The sequence below is a fragment of the Eucalyptus grandis genome, chromosome 7 (assembly GCF_016545825.1).
Source record: "Eucalyptus grandis isolate ANBG69807.140 chromosome 7, ASM1654582v1, whole genome shotgun sequence".
NCBI lineage: Eukaryota > Viridiplantae > Streptophyta > Magnoliopsida > Myrtales > Myrtaceae > Eucalyptus > Eucalyptus grandis.
In genome coordinates, this window is record NC_052618.1 from 41748363 (window position 1) to 41768238 (window position 19876).

At 40.4% G+C, this 19876-nt stretch overlaps 2 protein-coding genes across 3 annotated transcripts; one reads left to right on the top strand and one right to left on the bottom strand.

The window, feature by feature from the left end:
* Nucleotides 1–779: 779 nt before the first annotated feature.
* LOC104453543 (protein LAX PANICLE 2) lies at nt 780–8083 on the top strand. 2 transcript variants are annotated; one of them, XM_010068129.3, is made up of 4 exons: nt 780–2033; nt 2154–2204; nt 2343–2415; nt 7509–8083. In XM_010068129.3, exons 1-4 carry the CDS (start codon nt 1165–1167, stop codon nt 7683–7685), a joined length of 1170 nt encoding a protein of 389 aa, XP_010066431.1. In that variant the 5' UTR covers nt 780–1164; the 3' UTR covers nt 7686–8083. The 2 variants fall into 2 exon arrangements, with proteins under 2 accessions (XP_010066431.1, XP_010066432.1); XM_010068130.3 differs by having other exon boundaries at nt 7512–8083.
* Nucleotides 8084–12855: 4772 nt separating this feature from the next.
* On the bottom strand, nt 12856–19162 carry LOC104453544 (ankyrin repeat and SAM domain-containing protein 6). Its single transcript, XM_018859596.2, has 3 exons — nt 19156–19162; nt 17596–18570; nt 12856–14694 (listed from the first exon to the last, which is right to left on the bottom strand). Exons 1-2 carry the CDS (start codon nt 19160–19162, stop codon nt 17597–17599), a joined length of 981 nt encoding a protein of 326 aa, XP_018715141.2. The 3' UTR covers nt 12856–14694; nt 17596.
* Between the last annotated feature and the right edge of the window lie 714 nt (nt 19163–19876).

Genomic DNA, 19876 nt, shown 5'->3' on the forward strand with positions numbered 1-19876 from the left:
AGGACCCAATAAGGGGTTTCGGTACAAGGAAATTGCATTCCTTGAATAACGAAAAGAAATGGGTTCTTTTCTGTTGAGTACAACCAAAAAAAAAGAAAAAAAAGTGGGAATGGACGAAAAGCAACACAGCAATTTTATAGGAGTTCCAGATCCGCGGTCAAAATTTTTCTGTAGAGCCATAGCCATTGCTCTATTTTGAGGGAGCCCATTAGCATCTCACCACCAATTGCAATTCAAACTACTAAATTAACATCATGGGAGAACCAAGATTTCCATAGATATAAGAATCACTTTAAGTGGTGGTATTTAAGCGAGACTTCAAATTGTCGGCGAGTAAGTCTTGAAGAGGCCTATGCATCAAAGAAAGAGCTTGGCATAGAACATACGCAATGCAGAAGAGAAAAGGAATGTGTCCCCCTAGCTTCTTGAACTTGAAAGGCGCATACATGGAGATGTCATAAGGCGTGTTTTTTGGGTAAAATAGCACGAGCTCTACTTCTCAAAAAAGGATTGTCGTTTAGGGCTAAAAGGGACCTTTTCGTGATATTCCAAAAGGCAAGAACCTCAAAAGGTAATTTTGATTCTTGGGATTTAGCCCTACACAAGCCATTAGCTGGAGCCTCCCCAGATATAGTTTTTTCCCCAATTTAATACAGGTGGAACATTTTATTTCCGTCTGAATAAAGTCAAGAACTTTATATTACTAGCTTTCGACCATCCTTTCGAACATATAAATGACAACGTACTTGTTAATTAATATTCCATTTAACTCACTGACCACCATTCTCTCTCTCTCTCTCTCTCTCTCTCTCTCTCTCTCTCCCCTCTCCACAAACTTCCAAACCAAGAGAGAATTGATGGAAAGGGAGATTCATCGCAAGTTTTATTCTCTTTGTTGTCCTTTGATAAGTCCACGATGAAACAGCAAACAATCGCCCTTATCTGCTCCATCAGCCCTATTCTTGATCCTTCCTCTGATTTCGACAGTCCCAAGAAGACATGCTTTTGGTGAACCACAAACACATCCCTCCTCACCGTTTCCCAAAGTGCAGATTCAAGAATCCTCGGCCCCATGGCTGACCTTGAGATCAAGAACAGCGAGACGAAGTTCGCCCGTCACGGAACAGGCTCACTTTCCACCGGGTCCCTCTCGGCTTCTCCAATATGACCATGGTTCCTGCTCAAAGCCTCTCTGATAAACATCACCACCGTCATCGTCAAATTTGCAGCAGTTTCTTTGGTTATGCTGATAGTTGCGACACAATCGGTAGCAATTACACAGCTGGTTGTGGGGTTATGAGCCGAGCCGAAGCCGGGTCACATGATTATTCCGGCGAAATTACCTGCATAGGAGGATCTGATCTGGTGATTGGCCCGATAACAATGGCCGAGGACGAATCAAGAATCACGAGCAGTCTCAATGAAGCAGCAGCCTCCAGCTCAAAGGACGCGGCTCGTCATGACGAGCACAAGGACGATGAGGGTTGGCTACAGTTGGGTATAGGCGGCGGTCACGTCTCGACCACGATTGCCACACACGGCGAGAACTATGACCGGACAGATTTGAGAGTCAAAAGAGGCGCGGGACCCGTCGAGCTCGATCTGCTATCCAGCGGAAGTTTGCAACGAACGGGTCCATTGCCATTAGCCCCGGTCCTCACTGTCCCAAAGGCCGAACTCAATCCATCTCCCAGAACACCGCCTACGAATTTCGCGAGCGCCACGACTAGTTTTAGTGCGTCCTCATTTAGCTATTTTCACTACCCGGTTGGCGGAAGTAGCTCTACTAATTTCCCTCATCACCAAGAGATTAACTGGGCATTTAGGCCTCCATATTCGTACCCACAGAGCCTCACAGCTTCTCCGTCGTCTTCCTCTTTATCTTTGACACCTCTCAGACCGTACTTCCCGCGACCATTTCAGCTACAAATGGGAGGAGACGTGGCGGGGCCAAGCTCGGACATCAGGATCATCGATCCCCCAAGAAGACCCCATTCTGGGATTTGGTTTATGCTTCAAGCATCCCTAAACCAGTAAGTATTTCATATTCATAGAATTTTTTTGTAGTCCCAGTCGAGTCTTGATCTACCCACAGTTTCCACCCAACGATGATTCTATTTGTAATATAGTTTTCATTTTTTTCTCAAATGCAGGGCAAAAGAACCGTTCTTGCCTCAAATACCTAAGAGCTACCTGAGAATCAAGTAAACACTAAAACTGTCTTGGCTCTTCAATTGTTCTTGAAATTCATCTAGCTGTTCTTGTTCGCCTCGTAGTTTTTCCTGCATTATTGTGGAGTTTTAATCATTGGCTAATTTGTTTTACTTTTCTCGAACATTAAGAGACGGAAGGATGACCGTAAGATTAATAACGAAGTATTTGGTCAACAAGCTGAGACTCGCTAGCGAATCAGAGGTATGTCAAACTAAAACCATCACGTTCTTGCGCTTATGACTTTGCTCTTCTTAGAAATGCTGCTGTTCAATGAAGCAATTCTAAAAAAATGCTGTTTACTACATCGGCTATTTTCTTGCGTTGAAATGCTCCTTTTTCCTTCTTCTTTTGTTTAGTGGAAACATGTATACCAGGGGTGTGTTTTAATTTTGCCATTACGTGAATACTTGCTAATATTTGTCAAAAATAACCTAAATTAGAGAAAGTGGTTGGTGTTTGAGACTTGATAAACATAGAATAACTAAGTTAATCTTCTCTGGTCCAAATAATTTCTCTCTTGATCTGTTACCACCATATTTAGGTGGGATGTACATGTCCAAGAGTGTAGTCGTCTTCTCGTTTTGTTCTTATTAGCTTTCGAAGTCATTCATCGATGGGTCATGTTGAGAAGAGGAGATCAGACTCAACTATTTTTGGACTAATTAAGAGATGAGATGGGTCTACGGAATGGTCGTGAGAGTGCTGATTAGTGAAAGGATTAACGTGCGTAGGGTTTCCGAAGAGGAATGTTCGATAGCTCAGAAAAGCACCTACCACCAAAAAATGTGAAATGGGAAGAAACGTAGCTCTCATTCTGTGAGCGAATGCCTCACTATATTAACCCACATACACTTCTGAAAGTAATGTTTCAATCATTCGACATGCCTTGCATTAGAAACAGGAGAAAGCACAACCCAACTCCCTTCCATCGGCAAAAAGAAACTGATTTTAAGAAAATATATATAAAATAAGAAAAACAAGCCACCACTTCATTTAATCGTATATATGGCATATAATAACATGTGTTGCTGTATGTGGTTCCTTGATAATATTATAGGGTTTCTCTCTCTTTTTCCCCCTCTTCTCCTTTTTCTAAAAATTTCCTTCCCCACTTCTGGGTCAAGACAAAGCACTATTGAGTTCTAGGGTTCTTGTCTTCATCATTATCGATCAATCATCACCACCATTTAATGGATGTGTATGAAATCTTGGTACCATCTGTTGTTGCTTGATCCTTGGGAGGTATCGAGGTTGCACCGACGTCTCGTATATATATTTCTCGTTGCTTTGAACGAGATTATCTGCGAGGACGTTGTTGGTTTTTGTGGTAAAATGAGAGCGGGTCACTAGTGTAATGAAGGGAATCCGATGATGGGTTTTCCCAAGAAATTTTAAGGGACAATCATTACTTAAAACGTAGTTCTTGAAAGCCAATAATGCTTGCGCGAGATGGAAAACCAATCATTCAAGGATTGAGTAGATAGGCGTGTCTCTATTTGTGCGTTACAATGCGTCTCGTGCAAACTAAATCAGGTAATACATTCCAAATTATTGTACATATCTCTTCTAAAGGTGCTTCTCGATGATGGGATCTATGATCAAAATGTGTGCAATAATATATAATGATTATTGGATACATTCCGATATAATGCCTGGTTCTTTTAAAGTGCTTCTAGATACATAATGCCCCGACCATCAAAATTAGCATGCTTCAGGTGAAATTGTTTATTTATTCAAGGATGTAGAGCTTGAGCCTTAGGTTTGGATACCATACACAAGTGTTTTTCGGACTTCCCAAAAGTAGTTCAATTGAAATATTCTGATAAATCTAGGTTTTAATTTTATTTAATAGAGGTTTCATGAGGAAGATAACCTTAAATTTGAAGATTTCATTCGATTAGGCTGAAAAATGGAGTCTCAGGTTACAGCCAGTGCACCGTCCTCTGAGATTCATCACTAAAGGAGATTGTTGGAAGTCTCATATATCTACTAAGATATAAATCAGAGAAATATATTTTAACTATGTTGGTCATAGTTACTCTTACAGATTCTGAGTTATACAAAACACCTGAAAATTTTTCCTCTACAAGACAAGAAAAATAAGAAAATAAGAAATTTTTCCACACAAAGGGTCTAATTACGTAACATTCTCATGTCCCCCTATAAGCAAGCCAGATGTGCTTGGACTACTGTTGAGGAGAAGACAAGAGACCCATCAACAAGTTAGGGGTCACAAAATCCGCAAAAGCCAATTCAGTTTGCTTCGCTTCCGGGCTAAATCTGAAATTTGTGTGTCTTTGTTTGTACACGAATCTATGTACTTGAATCACTTGCCTTTGAACATGTCAAATTATTATTCACGCACATAAACCAGAAACCGAACACTTCAACTTCTTCTGGAGGAAAAAAGAATGAAGTATTAATGTTTTAAATCATATATAAAGGACATATTTTTTCCTCTCTCCTTTGCCATTTTTCACCCACCAAAATCATGTACATGAAAAAATATCGATTGCTTTGTTGTTGGGTCTTATGTCAACTACTAACATTCCCTCGGGCATTATAAAAAGCCACCCGTTTATGTTGTGGTTGAAGTCAACCCTGGTACCGTGATTCGAATGCATATAATCTTCTCTCTCTCTCTCTCTCTCTCTCTCTCTCTCTCTCGTGGGTCTTTGTCTTTTGTTGCATTACATGCCCATGAACTACGGACAAGACACTTAGCTAAGTTTCTGGTTTTATTTATTAATCACGTCCGGATGGAAAACAACTATATGTGCAACCGCCAAGAATAAGAACCATATAAACCCTCGTCTCTCTCTCTCTCTCTCTCTCTCTCTCTCTCTCTCTCTATCTCTTTCTCTCCACCTAACACCCATACACGTAATCTTCAAATAACTGTCACCTATCACATAGAATAAAAACAAACATTTGTTTTAGTGCTCTCAACATTCTCTTTGGTTGTTCTGTCTGAAGCTCGCATGTAATTAAGTTGTCCGGGTCAAACATATGTGCCAATTATTTCTCATTTTCTTAGTACAATCTTGGCACAATTGCCAGCGTGACTACACGCAATATATATCCAATCATCTATAATGCGTGTCATGTTGTTACTTAAATTGAGTTATATACTAATGTAGACATGTTGCCGACTTATTATATACATACATAGAGGAACCAACTAGTAGCCGGCCAAAATATTGACACTTCAACTATCAACTTTCACCCATGGCATGCAAAACTATAGCATTGGTCGGTCATTGGTGTACTAATATAACAGAGGCTGAGTTTATGGAATCTTTCAACAAACCAATAATGTTTGTTCGAAAAGTTAGAGCGACAATAATTTTGCCTAGTCATAATTTAAAGATTACATGGAGTTTTATGATTTATTTTATTTTATTTTTGGTTTGAGGTTCAATCCGGTAGGTTTGCAAAATTAATCCTATCTAGCAAAAGAAGAAATTCATCGTACATAGGTTAGGAATGGCAGGTCGGTTCTTGTTATAGATTTCTACCATAGACTTCAACTTTGTGTTCAGACCATGGTCGGCATTATTCCGGGGTATATCTTAGTGATGATTGGGCAGGATATGGTCGCAGCACTTAGAGTACGTTTACGTGCGCATGAATGAAAGTCTAGGGGAATCATCAATACAACGAAAAGAAAAGGGTTGATGTGATTGATTGGTGGGAAGGCAAGGAACGTTTGCCTAATAAGTTTTCTTTTTCTCCTTCTCTTTGATTTAACCTTTTTCTTTTCCCTCTCCCTCTGAAAGAGCATTGACTTTAACATATAGAAAACATCATCGACTTGGGACAATCGATTCTGGCCCTAGTTGACACTCATAACATCAAAAAGAAAATCGAAAGTAGGAGAATTAGCACGTCCAAATCCCATCGTAGGGCCTCAAAGATCACACGTGGACCCTGTCATCCTCAACTCTTCTCCTTTTCTTTATTCTTTATTCTCCTTTCTTTACTTCTTAAATGAAAACTTCCCGAATTCCTTTTAATGTCGTCATGCTTTCGCTTCTTTGACGTCAGCTTACACATACCTCATGTGGGTCCCTTTGTAACCCCAGTTTTTCTTCTTTGCCCCCTTTTTCCCGTTCGGTGCTTAGAACAAATCCCCATCAAGAGCCCCATAAGTGGTGCGCTTCGATGGGATTACAAGAGGACCCATCGAGGGGCAAGATGGGGATGAAGCAAAGGGAAAAGGATGAGAATTCCTTTTCTCCTTTTAAAGAATTGACGTCGGAGGAAAGCAATGCATGAGGGATGATTCAACAGCAGAATCATTCCAACATGCTGAGAAAGATACAAAAACTAAAGCTAGGAAAGACAAATGGACCTCTGCACTACAATATAATAAGACCTTTGGACGGAATGCATGCACAGATATAAAATCTAGAAAAAGGTAGGCTTGATATTCATAATTAAAGAGTCATTATTACTCCCCGGGTTACGACTCTAACTAAAGTATAATGTCCATTATTTAATGCGAAAAACCATAAGATGGCGTGTTCCGTATAAGTGCTAGGGTTATTGAAGAAGAAAAGAAACAGATGAGAAAGCAACGTGAAGAAGACGTGCATGAGATGAGGTGGATAGAATATGTTTGTGCGCGTATGTAGATGTCTACATGCAAGTAGGTAAAGGGATTTTTGATTATCGGGGCTAATTCGTCGCCGTGCAATCTGGGTCCTTTTTCTTTTAAAAGATTCTACTGATAATAATGCGAGAAGATTAAGGAAATCTTGGTATTTTGTTTATGTCATAGTGGAAGTCTAGGGGATCATGATTTAATGTTTTTTTTTTTTTTTGGCTTAGGAGCAAAGTCTTGGGTGGGTCCGGTGCGAATGATTAAACTCGGGCAGGTTTTGATCGTGGGGTGGCCGGGCAGCCCCAGTCCGGTCGGTTTCAGCGGCTGACCGCTGCCCCTCTATTTTTCTTTGCAAGTCTAACTTTCTTAGGCGGGGAGGGAGAGAGAGAGAGAGAGAGAGAGAGAGAGAGAGAGAGGTGTAGTAGGGTTAAAGTAGACGTTACAAGGATGTGTTTGAATTGAGATATAACCCATGAAAGCGTATGATGATGAATCCCATTGCTCATTTTTGGATCGATGATTGATTCGTTCGTTGATATTTACGGAAATCTTTTAGTGATTATCTTCAATCACATAGGATTTCGCCCACTTTCCTTTCACCAAACCCCCGATTCACATGAAACTCTCCAAAATCCTAACACCACCTTACCTTATTCGTTTCATTTTGCTGTGTTTTGAACGAATGAAGCAGGTCGTGATAACATGTAAAGGGCAACATCTGCCGCCAGGTTTGACGTTGCAGCACGTGAGGGACCAGATTTGGAGCACCGGCCAGCGGAGGGATCAGGCGGTGACCTTGCTTCCCGAGTCCTCCACCACGGAGCATCTCATGGTGCTTCACTACGGCAGAAGCAGCGACGGTTGATTAATCGCCATGACCAAATTAATTAACTTGGAAAAAGAGGAACGTGATTAGTGTCATAATCCGTGTTGATTAACCCGATTGATCGCTCTCTCGCACGTGCCGCACGCTCGAGTTATTTTGTTTAAATTATCGTGGTCAGCGCCCAGCTCATCATTCTTTCTTTCTTTCCCCCCCTTTTGTTTTTTTCGTTTTTCTGGCCACTCTCTTTTTAAATTAATTTTTCTAATTGGTGGAGAAAGGAACTCTAAAGTTACTGTACTTGGAAATAATTTTTTTGAGTTTAGTAGAATTAATCTGCATGGGACCCAACTTGTGGAAAGGGTTCATATATACTATCTGATGCTATTATTGCTTGTGTTCATCATAACTTTATTTATTTATTTATTTATTTTCCTCCCTTTCTTTGCTTTTTCTCAAAGTCAGATTTGGGGGAGGGGGGCACTTCCGTGGTATTGAATGAGGACGAGCATTTTGCTGATTGTTTATTGATCGAATCGTCGTCATCTTCAAACCAAGAGTATTGAATTTGAGATCTAAGTGACGACTACTTCCATAGTCTCCCCACGTATCAAAGAATCACTGATACATTGAGATTACAACTATTAAAAAGTACTGTATTGCGAGTCTTTTGGCTTCAGATTGTAATCAAATTCAGGGATTTGATGCTTTTGTAACATTCGATATGTTATTGTACAAAGAGAGACAATTTGGTAAAGTGATTATAAAGTTTAATTTGAAAGATCTTTTACAAGAAAAGACAAAAAAGTTATTTTTAGCGAGTGCTCTCTTCTTAAAATATGTTTCGAGCTTAGGCATGTTATATAGAGCTCATCCCACATCGATGAAGTTTGCATTGGACTTGGTGTACGGCTTTGAATATGCGGTTTAGCGGGAGAGAGATGTTCACCACGAAGAACATCGAGGCCGGGACTATGATGTTGGTCACCAGAGTGATCACGATAGAGAGAGGGATCATGAGGGGAGAGGATTCAAGTTCAGGTGAGAACAAGCACCTGATCGTGCAAGAGAATTATGTAGATAGTGTCGCATGGTGTGTTCCAAAATGCTAAGGAACCCGTCACTGGATTAGTACTACTTTTAGGGGAAGATGGAGGGTCTCAAGGTTTTGAATCTAAGCATTTCCAGGGCAGAGGTAAGTAAGAGCACTCAGCTCTGACAACGGCGGCAACGGAGTTTCTCTCCCCCTTTGTTGCTAGTTTTGATGGTCACGACTGAAGGACGGCCTTCATTACTTTCCTTATCTTCATCAACACTAATGTTGCTAGCTCAGATCACCTGGAGGGGGTGAATAGGTGATACTATAAATTTTGACTTAAATTAAGTGGAATAGAATGAATCAATATCATCGTCTACAAGAAGTCTAGATTATAGAATAAGGTTCGGAATCTGTAATGCTGTAAAATGAACTTGAAGAACAACTTGTAAGTATGCAATAGACTTCTTGACCAACGTGTGAAGTTTTCATGGATCCTTACTCTCTTTTCCAACTCTTCTTCTTCTCTGCTTGTTTGCAAATTACCCAAAAAAAAAAACACTTATTGGGACAAAATTCCTAATTTGGCCTAATTTTGTTTACAAATCAAAATTAGATATTATATTTGGGGCAAAGATGTAAACGACGCCGTTTAGGGCTATTATTGCTGATTGGGCATGTTGGTGAGCCACGTTGGTCAAGAAAATTGATAAAATAGTACTATGTCAAATTTCCAATAACACAAATCGAAGTTAATAGTTAAGTGATCATATATATATTAAAATGGCACTTAATTGATTTGACCTAAATTTTCGAAACCAAAGTAAGTGCCATATCTAGTGTCCTCATGGCTCAATTTTTGGAATTTACATATTTAAAATTACTTTATTAGAGGAATTTATACTTGCCCTTCTATGGGCATAAGCCAAAATTGATAAAGCAAGCTAACAGGGATTTGTTGAATTGACAAGCATTTGGTGTAATTTAGCTAATGTAGACTCTTAATATTGCATTTAACATCGTGAAAAGAAAATCACCTCAAAACCGATCCATGCCTTATTGACTATGTACAAGAAACTCTCTGTGATCAACAAGGTTTACTTGATGCAATCTCTACTTCACTTAAAATTGCTGAACATACTGACGAATTCAATGTGATCATCAAACAATTAAGTTTAATCGAGATTAATTTTGTCAATGCAATGCATGCTTTGATTCTATTATTATCATTACTTAATAATTTGGAGTGCTTCTCATAATACATTTAATAGTGCTTCGAGTAAAGGAAATTGGTGTTCGATGAGGTTCACAATCTGATTCTAAGTTGAGACATCCATAGGATAGAATATAGTGAACGTGCACCAAGTGTTATTAGATGAAGGTGGAGGAATAACTAGTACTCATGTTAGTAGCAATAGTACAAATTAGAATAGAATTTGTCAATCTATGATTGATAGTGTTGTCTGTTGCAATAATGATAGGAGGGAGCATCATAAAAGCGGTTTCCTAATGCCAACAAACATGAAGGGTAAGGAAATTAGAGATGAGTTTAAAGATGATAATGTTTAAATAGTTGATAGGATTTCAAATAGTGCTATTTTTTTTTTCGTGTGTCTATGACCAAGGAATTGTTGCTTGACCGATGGTTCTTCGATTCTAGTTATTTTCTTCACGTTATATCAAATAAGAATTGGTTCAATACTTACAAATGCACGAATAGCCAAAAAAAAAAAAAAAAAAAAAACCTACAATTTACCACTATTCGTGCATGGAGACAACTTTGAGTACAATATAATGTATGCTAATGGGGTGATTGGTTCTAGGCTAGTTGGTTCTAGGTTTGGAACCTACTTCGTCATGTCAGTTTCCCATTTTTTAAACCAGGAACCAACCCTGTAGATCCTTAAATAAGCTTAGAACCAAACTGGCTGATTCTAGGCTGGTTCTCGATTGTAGAGGTTAGCATTGGTCTTGGTCAATCTAATAACTAGATTGAGATGTCAGTTTTGGGTGAATCCCGCAAGAATCGTGTCATGTCTCAACCCTTGGATGCACAGCATCGCTTCATCATTTCGGTCATTTAATTGTGTCATTCCAGAAAACGTCATTGACCCATTCATTTTATTTTTTGATTATATGCAAGCGGAAATAGAAATAAAACCACTCAAACAATCATAAACAGGGATAGCATAAAATACATATAAAACATAACACACTTTTCACATATACATTACACTAGCCATTACACTCTATTTTTTACATCAAAAGACTTGGCCACACACACTCATCCACGGAACAGATTCATTCATCTTCATCCAAAAGGGGTCGGGTTGGCTTAGCTCTTCTACTACTATGAGGGCGACCTCAAAAAAATGATGCACCCAACATGGTCCTAATATCTTATTGGCTCTAGATACCATGGCTCAAGTTCAAGGTCCTAATCCGAGTCAATCTTCGGATTAATGACAGCACCATCAGGGATGTCCAGGTCCATCGGGTCAATTGAGGTTCTTAGATCCTACACTCAAAGGTCCACCAAAGCCTCGGAGAGGGCCATTTGGATCCTCCCCAACCTAAACATACCAAGCCATGAATTGGTGGAGTACTAGGTTTGTTAACCCCTCATCTACCCATATGGTGGTGATGTAGCGCTCGTAATAGGTATCCATCCTCACTATCAAATACGTGGTTTCCTTGGAACTTTGGTCTACTAGGACCCCAAAACGTACATGATAGAAGGGCTCTGACATGCTTAGGGCCTGAAATTTAACTTTTGGCAAAGCGATTATAGCTTGAATCAAAGGTCAAGCCAAGATAGAAATTTGTTAAAATATGTCTCAAATTCAAGCTCATTACGCAAAAACCCAACCCAAACTAAAGTATGTGGGAGCTTGATCCACTTTGTACGATGTCCAAATTGGATTTAGGCGAGACCCAATAAAATTCCTTATTGGAATGAGAGTCTTGGTGAAGTTGACTTAGTTGTCATTTCATAACTTAAGTTTATGAGTAAATGTGAGTCTAGTAGAAGTATTGATGGGTTTAGACTTGAGCTCCCTTCAAGTGATCTCCTCGATAAGGGTATCAAGTTTCCACTGAGCATCTCAACGCTACCGAGATACTTATTAAGCAATACTTGAATAAGAATATTTATATTTTTAAACAATGATATACTCATAATACAAGAAAAACAGCGTGTTGATAACTCTAAATTTCTTTAGTTGCTTACTTAATAGATATTTTTGGCACTTGTTAACAAACCTTAAGAAAAAAATATAAATAATGAGGAGAGAAGAAGGAATATGACCATAGATAGTAAACTATTTTTTAAACAAAGACAGAATGGAGGGAACGGTGTATAAAACTCATGCACCCATGGATTCTGATTCAGTTTATCACATCAAGATAAGACAGATGCAACGATCGTTCCTTTTTCTATATATGCATGCGACAATACCTTGTCGGGCTCAAATGTAGAAAGTGTTTTCGCTGGGCACTCATCCTTAGATTATTTTTCTTCACAATTCATCGTTAATTAGGAAAATCTTGTGCGTTCATGCTAAGTTTGTGGGGTTAATTCCATCAATGGTCGCTTAATTCCAAGAATATATTAACAACAATAAAGAAGCATAGAAAGAACAGATTTCATAAGGTAAGTCCTAATAATAAGAACGAGCCTTAAAAAGGGAAAAAAGAAAAAACCGGATATTTCTAAGTTCCTTAATCTAAGGAGCAACCGGATGAGCACGCGAGCATAGAGGTCTAAAGTGCAACGAGAACACTCTAATTAATCTGTAGAAATCAAACAGATAGTTGATTCAGAAACAGTGACCCACATCTACATACAGACTAAAACAGGAGGTGATCCTTCAAAACAGCCCCTCCATAGGCAGACAACAACGAGTTATGCTAGCAAGCTTTGGTATAAACGCTACATCAAACATGCAACTTCCGATTAGACCTGAAGGTTTACTTTCAGAGGAGGTAATTCATACATTATCCCACAAACAGCTGCTTTAATGGCAGAAAGCACATCAATTTCCTTTTAATTTTCATCCAGCGCACAGACATAACTGAAGCCCTGCCAAATAAACTACTGCCGAATTAACCCAGCATGCTCCATAGCCCCTGACCTGTGGAGTTTCAATTGACGGACTTTCTTGAGTTGCAAAAGAGAACTAGCCAGAAAAGTACCAAGCGGGCAAATGACAATAAAGGTCTAAAATCTCCCAGAACAAGCGTCTCTAATGGCAGTTTATTCAAAATTCAAGTAAATCATCTCCATTGTAACAGAAAATAATTTGAAGATAAACAATGTCCACAAGTATTTGTGTCTACCTCAACATCATCCAATGAATAAACAATTACTCAAAGAAAAGTCACATCTTGGCTAAAAGGTATGATAAACTCATACACTATGTTTTCTCCATTCCCATCCCAAAGTACATGCTTGAAAATGTAGAACGCCAAACAGGAAGAGCTCTGCTTGAATATTTAGGATCAAAGCGACCGACAAAGCATCAACCAGAAGACTGAGGATGTGGTGCAATTAGCTTTTTTATTACCTGTTACAGCGTCTGGGAGAAGCTGGGAAGACGTGCTCAAGGCAGGAGGAGCAACATCATCAACAAGCTCACTTGACCGTTTCAAGAGGCAGGCTAAACTTATAGAAGAGTGTGAAAAGAAACGAATTTGGGAGGCTGTAAAAGAAAGGAAAATCTTCTGTAAATTCCTCATATAGTTATGACCAAGCAGGCAGAGAGAGAGAGAGAGAGAGAGATGCTGCTCAAAGGCCTTCATATTGATGAACGCTGTCCACTGGCATTGTCCAACTGGGGTGAAAAAAAAAAGGAAAAATATGACTTCGATTGGGGAACCAGCAGTGGCTAACATTTTGACCTATTATAACTTAAAAGAAAGGAAAGGAACTTGCAAGAAGATGCGTAAGATTCAGGCACTAGATACTGTAACTACTGAACATTCAATGGGTGCAGCGTCGCTACTCTTAACATATTCCAGGACTCTGTCAAATTCCTGAGGTTTGGAATGGAATGACAGCAGTTGAAAACAAGAAGTATATTCCAAATCTCGTTTATATCATCTACACTTCTGATACTCAGTGGCTAGAGAACTAAAAGAGCTTTAGAGGTAATGAAGTGCGAGGTCTTTCCTTAAAGTAGCATGAGTCAAGGTTCAGCTTTAGCAGTAGTGTTCTTTGACAGATAGAAATGCTGAACTAGACATGGCTTTTAAATGATTCTCATAAATGGGTTGACATTTATTAGATCCTTACTAAGGAAAGATGCGACCCAGGCATAATTTCTTCTTAACTCGCTCAGGAGCCACTCTATATATACCAGTGGGGCAACGATAAGTTAAGGACATGAGCTCTCTCACTGCTGAACAATTGATCAGTGTTACTTCAGCTTCACTATTGCAAATGCAACGACACAATCATACTCACTAAGAAACTCAGTTTCATGCACAAGGCGAGATATTCCTATCTGAGTTCGAATTGCCCAAATTTAAAACATGATAAGCAACCTGACCAAGCAGATCCCATTTGACTGCACTCCAATTGACTATATCTTCCCTTTGCCATTTGCAGTAAACTGATGCAGCATTTCAGAAAATCAAGCAAACTTTTTTACTGAAAGTTTAAGTTTCCAAGCCAATGCCTTACCATGAGATAAATGAACATGATGGCCCTCTCTGGCGGAAGCTTACCAAGAAAAAAACGTTTAATTAGACATACAGATGCTCAAAAGAGCACCAGTTCTTTTCACAACAGGATAAGTTTGAATTGCCCAAACCTAAAACCATGATAACCAACCTGACCAAGCAGATCCCATTTGACTGAACTCCAATCAACTATACCTTCCCTTTGCCATTTCCAGTAAACTGATGCAGCATTTCAGAAATTCAAGCAAACTTGTTTCCTGAAAGGTTAAGCTCCAAGCCAATGCCTTACCGTGAGATAAATGAACATGATGCTTCGCTTTGGTGGAAACTTACCTAGAAAAAAGCACCAGTTCTGTTCACAACAGGATAAGTTCATTGCCCGATTCTAAACATTATGTAGTGAGTAAAAGCTTCCACAACATCATCCATTTCTGAGCCCTCAAAGAGGTGTACAAGAGCACCTCTATGTTGCCAAAAGTATAAGTTCATTGCTCAGTTCCAAAAAGAAAGTAGTGAGCCAAAGTTTGAACATCCATTTCTCATCTGTTTTCAGTCTCTTGGGAAACTAAGCAAATTAAATAGTTTTGCTCAGAATAACATATCTATTTGAGGCTGAACCATAGAATACAAATTCTTCAAGAATTAAAGGATCAAATCATGGGTCTCGTCATCCAAACATTTTAAAGACTACAAATTTATATTGAGCTAGCACTGCCCAGATTTCAAAAACAACTACGAATGTTGACAATTTTCCCTTTCTATGTAGAGTGTAACATGCGCAAGTCATAACTTCATCATTTTTTTCACCCTAACTATCATTCATACCAAAATTGCAGAACTTTTATCTAGACTTCTCTCTCGTATCATAACCATCCGCAAGAAACCTACAGTCATCTCCATTACAAGGCTAATTTTCATCACAAGCCAAAACAAAGTGATATCATACATAACCTTTAAATTATGAAGACTCGCCAAAATACTCTGCAGGATACTTATGTGACCTAATTCTTGAAGTCATTTTCTAGTGAAAATGTTGTCAATTTTTATCAAGACTTCTCTCTCGTATCTTAACCATCCGCAAGAAACCTACAGTCATCTCCATTACAAGGCTAATTTTCATTACAAGCCAAAACAAAGTGATATCATACATAACCTTTAAATTACCAAGACTCACCAAAATATTCTGCAGGATAAACATGTGACCTAATTCTTGCAGTCATTTTCTAGTGAAAATGTCATCAACATGTTTATGTTCATTCAACAGCTGAGATCCTATGCTCTCTATAGGTGATAAGCTTTAGGCAGAGGCTAGACATGTTTCAGCAACATTACTGGCACAGAAACTTCCCCTGAGCTGAGCCAGCATTAGCTTCACCATATATATACCATAGCGTAATGCTTAACTGAACCCAACTAAGAATCTGGGATTTTATAAAGAAAGCACACAAATCTTGCTCCTAATCAAAAGGACATTAAGGCCTTTATCTGATTGACAATGCGGTTCGAGTTTTGTGTCAGATAAGAAAAGTTCTTTGTATTTGAGAAGAACACATCAATGCTGGCAATAACAAGTTACAGTAAACATTGTGCACCCATCTTTTTACTCTTTCAGATTGATAAAAATGCTGACCTTGTGAAATGATGAAAAGCATAGTGGATAATATTTCTTAGCATTGAGATGATTAATGGAAATGCCAGCAATGTGAAAAACATATTCATCATGCTCATGGAAGTGCTTTACAAGAGCACAAGTGCTTAAACCACATTTTACTGCCATTCTGTTCTTCAAACACAGTTCTAAATCACGCCAGATAGATATAAGTAAGAACTTCTCAGGTCAAAGAGGACTTTCATAGGCTAAGAGACATGCATTTAACTGCAGACCCCTTTCTCTTCTTTCCTTGAGATGACTTTGCTCGTCCAACGTTGCATCCAGTTCGTATATGTAACGAATGTATTACCTATTCATTAATCTGATCACAAGTTTGACACATGCATTTTTCTTTTAACTTTTCACCAGCAGTAGCCCAATTTTGCTTCATCAGGGTCAAATTACTGAACTGAAGCAAATGTTTCTCAATATTTAATTAGCTGTATTGGTGAAAAGTAATTTAATTGGTCAATTTTTAGTTTACAACCCAGTGAAATTGCGACCACAAGAACAATTAAATCTAGAATGTAATGTATTATGCCTTTTTCAGTAAACACAAGTTTTAGCCAAATCTTGTATACAGTAACATGGTTCTTTTATCAAGTTGTAGCACAATTTACGAATAGAACTCCAAATTTTCATGAAAATCAAGTTCAAATATCAATTGGAAGCACTAACTAAATAAACCCTCATACGCGGTTATGCCCTACTCTTTTGCTGTTCTGCTCTCAAGATCATTAAAAGAGAAAAAGAAGAGAATTCCTGTCATTTCCTACAGCATAACTTAAATTCCATGGTTGCAAATAGCCTTTGTCTGGTCAGAAACTTCACTACAATATTTGCTAAAAGCTTCAGATTTCTCATTCATTTCTCTTGAGCAAAATGGCTTCTTGTCCTATCTCAGAGCATCCACTCATTCAAAAACTGCACATCTTCAAACAGGCCTTCTATTGGGGACACATGTACAAACTACAGACTCCAATCCCTAATCTATGAAATATCCCCTCCAATTACTGAAAGTGAAGCATGCACACAACAGCATGTTATAAAAGATTGTATTGTGAGACAGAGAAAGTGAAGCATATACAGTATCTTCAGCCTAAGTAGTGAACGGCTTGATTAGATTATCAGCCAACGAAAACCTACATCACCCCACTCTTAGGCAGGGTCGCAACATATTTGGAACACGGAAGTACTTGCCAAGATGAGAAGCAAGCAAGATATGATCTCGAAGTACGTTATTAGTGAACTGGCGAAAAGTTTAATAGTCCGTTGCTAATGGGGTCGATTAACAATATCTAGCTTGGGATGCTGCTAAATTTGGTCAAATGTCTTGCTCAACTTTTCTGCACTTTCTTCTTCCAATGGGATGAAGATCAGTGAGATGAATCACAAATTCTTTAACCTTTTGTGGTTGTGCTCTTACTCATCAACAAATAATACAATGTATTCAAAGTTAGAACATTATTCGCATCTTTATTCATCATCAGCAGGAGAATCCCAAAACCCATCTATGACAAATGCTATCAGTTACAGCAGCTATCGCTCACTATCTACTGTGTTGCATCAAAAGAGCAACTCACATCAAGAGAAACCCTTGCGAAGCTTCAGGATAGCAGCGTACATCTTCCTCCTCGATCCCACAGCATTGATCCCCATATCCTTCAAATCCTCCAGCGTCAGCATCGGCAGAACCTCGTCGTCAACCTCATGAATCTCAAAAACCGGGGCGTACCGGCTAAGCCCCAATTCCACCAGCCAGCTCCTGACCCCGTCGCTGCTTCCTCCTTTCCCGTCTCTATAGTCGGACTCTCGGGCAGTGTCCAGCTCATTCCCGCCGTTGTCGCGGCTCAGAGATGACCTCCCGCGGCTGGGCCTTCTCCGCCAATTGTCGAGCGCCGCGGCATCGTCCAGCGAAGCAGGACTGTGCTCCTTCGTCGGAGGAGACCCGGAATCGGCGGCGCCGAAATCCCGGAAGCCCTCGTTGATCTCCTCCTCCTCGTCCTCCCTGATGTTGTCCGCGACGTGGTCCAGCTTCGACGACGTCCAGCTCGACCTCTGCCGCTTCGCGGCGACCCCGCGCCGCGCCTTCGCCTTCCGGCTGGGGAAATCGAAGCCCGAGCTGTTCTCGAGGTCGTGCGGCTGGCCGTCGCCGTTGACGAGGTGCGTCAGCGAGCGAGCCTTGACCGATTTCGAGGACTGCGGATTCGCGGCGGACTCCTTGGGGAGCCGCCACGACGACGCCGGCTTGGGGCGCCGCGCGTGCGAGTCGTGCGCGAGAGCGCCGGGCTGCTCGCCGCCGATCTCGCCGAGCCGGACGCTGGGGCGGCGCTGGCGTTTCGGGGCGAGCGGCGGGGCGGGATTGTCGGCTGTCGCCGGGGCGAGCCCCTGGGCGGCGGCCGGAGCGGGGCAGCGGCAGCGGTTGGAGCGGCCGGCGGGGGCGGAGGCGGGGGCGGAACCGCGGCAGCGGCCGGCGGCTGCGGGGCGGCTATGGCGGCGGCGGAGGCGGCGGCGGCGGAGGCGTCGTCGTCGCCGAAGGGGGATTCCAGCAGGTGGAGCTCAGCTGCCATCAGAGAGTGAGTGAGGGAGTGAGGGAGAGGGAGAAGGGAGGGAGGGAGGGAGGGAGGGAAGGGTCGGGGCGAGTCTTGAGGGGGTGGGACTCAGGTGGTCCTGGTCAACGTGAATTGGCTCCTGTGTGCCTTTTCTTCTTATAGCAAATGAATTGGTAAGAAATTGATTGAGTTGAGGTAGATATTTTTCTTTTTTTTGAATCATGCTATGTATGGAGATTGTGATAAGGTCCAATGGTCTATATATGTGTTTTTCTTAAATTTGATGCCGTCTGGGAGGTGAAGAGGCAAGTTGGTGGGGGGTGAAAACGCGTCCCGACCAGATTTTTTACCAAGTACGGATGGGTCGAGATAAGGTTTTCTAGAGCGTAAGTAAAATTTTTGAATTGGGGTTGGTGGGAGTCATCCCGCCCAAGGCCACCGTCCATCACTAAGCCATCGTCTCACGTGGCTTACCTTCTTTCAAGGTTGTCCCTCTTTGGCTCATGGATTTCCTTTTTTCTTGTTCATGCTTTCCCAAGTTTTAGTGTAAGGATAATGATGAGTAGGATTGGCAATTTCACTCTCACTCACACGTCATCGGTTGAGTTCCCAACTAGGGTTTCTTTCTTGCACAACTTCAGTAGTTGCTATATTTAGACAATATTCAAGCAAAACACACGATACATAAGTCCTGGGAGAAGGTCAAGGTTAACTAGCACCTCTATGCTCATACTAATCCAAAAGCAAGCTTATACTATCCAAACTATCATCCAATTCACTAGTTGATGGCTTTCACTCCATTATTATGTCCAGGAGGCCATCCTACAAATTTGAAAAGTAAGAAGTGAGCTGAATCCCATTTAATGAAACTTATAAGTCTAAGATAGGAGATCATCTTATCACTCGCCCTAGCACCAACAAATAACATGAATTCAAGGCAATATAAAGTAGCCATGTATGAGAGTAGGAGTGAATGTATATATACTAATGCAAAGTTAATAATAACCTTACATGAATTTTTCCACCCAAGTGCAAATGAATGGTATAATGTATTGCATTGCATGATCATCACCAATTAGTCCATTAACAAATATGTATAAGCATGCATAAGTTCTCAACTTCTCCTCTTGAATACTCTCGAGGTATCTCAACTTTAAGACATTATAATGCATGGGGTATCTCGGTTCCCGAGATATATCACAACATTCTTCAGGGTATCTAGATACAAGGGACATATCAACTTTTGAGGCATCTTAAAGCACTCCATGGGATATCTTGCATGGACATCATCACCATTAATATATGGATGACA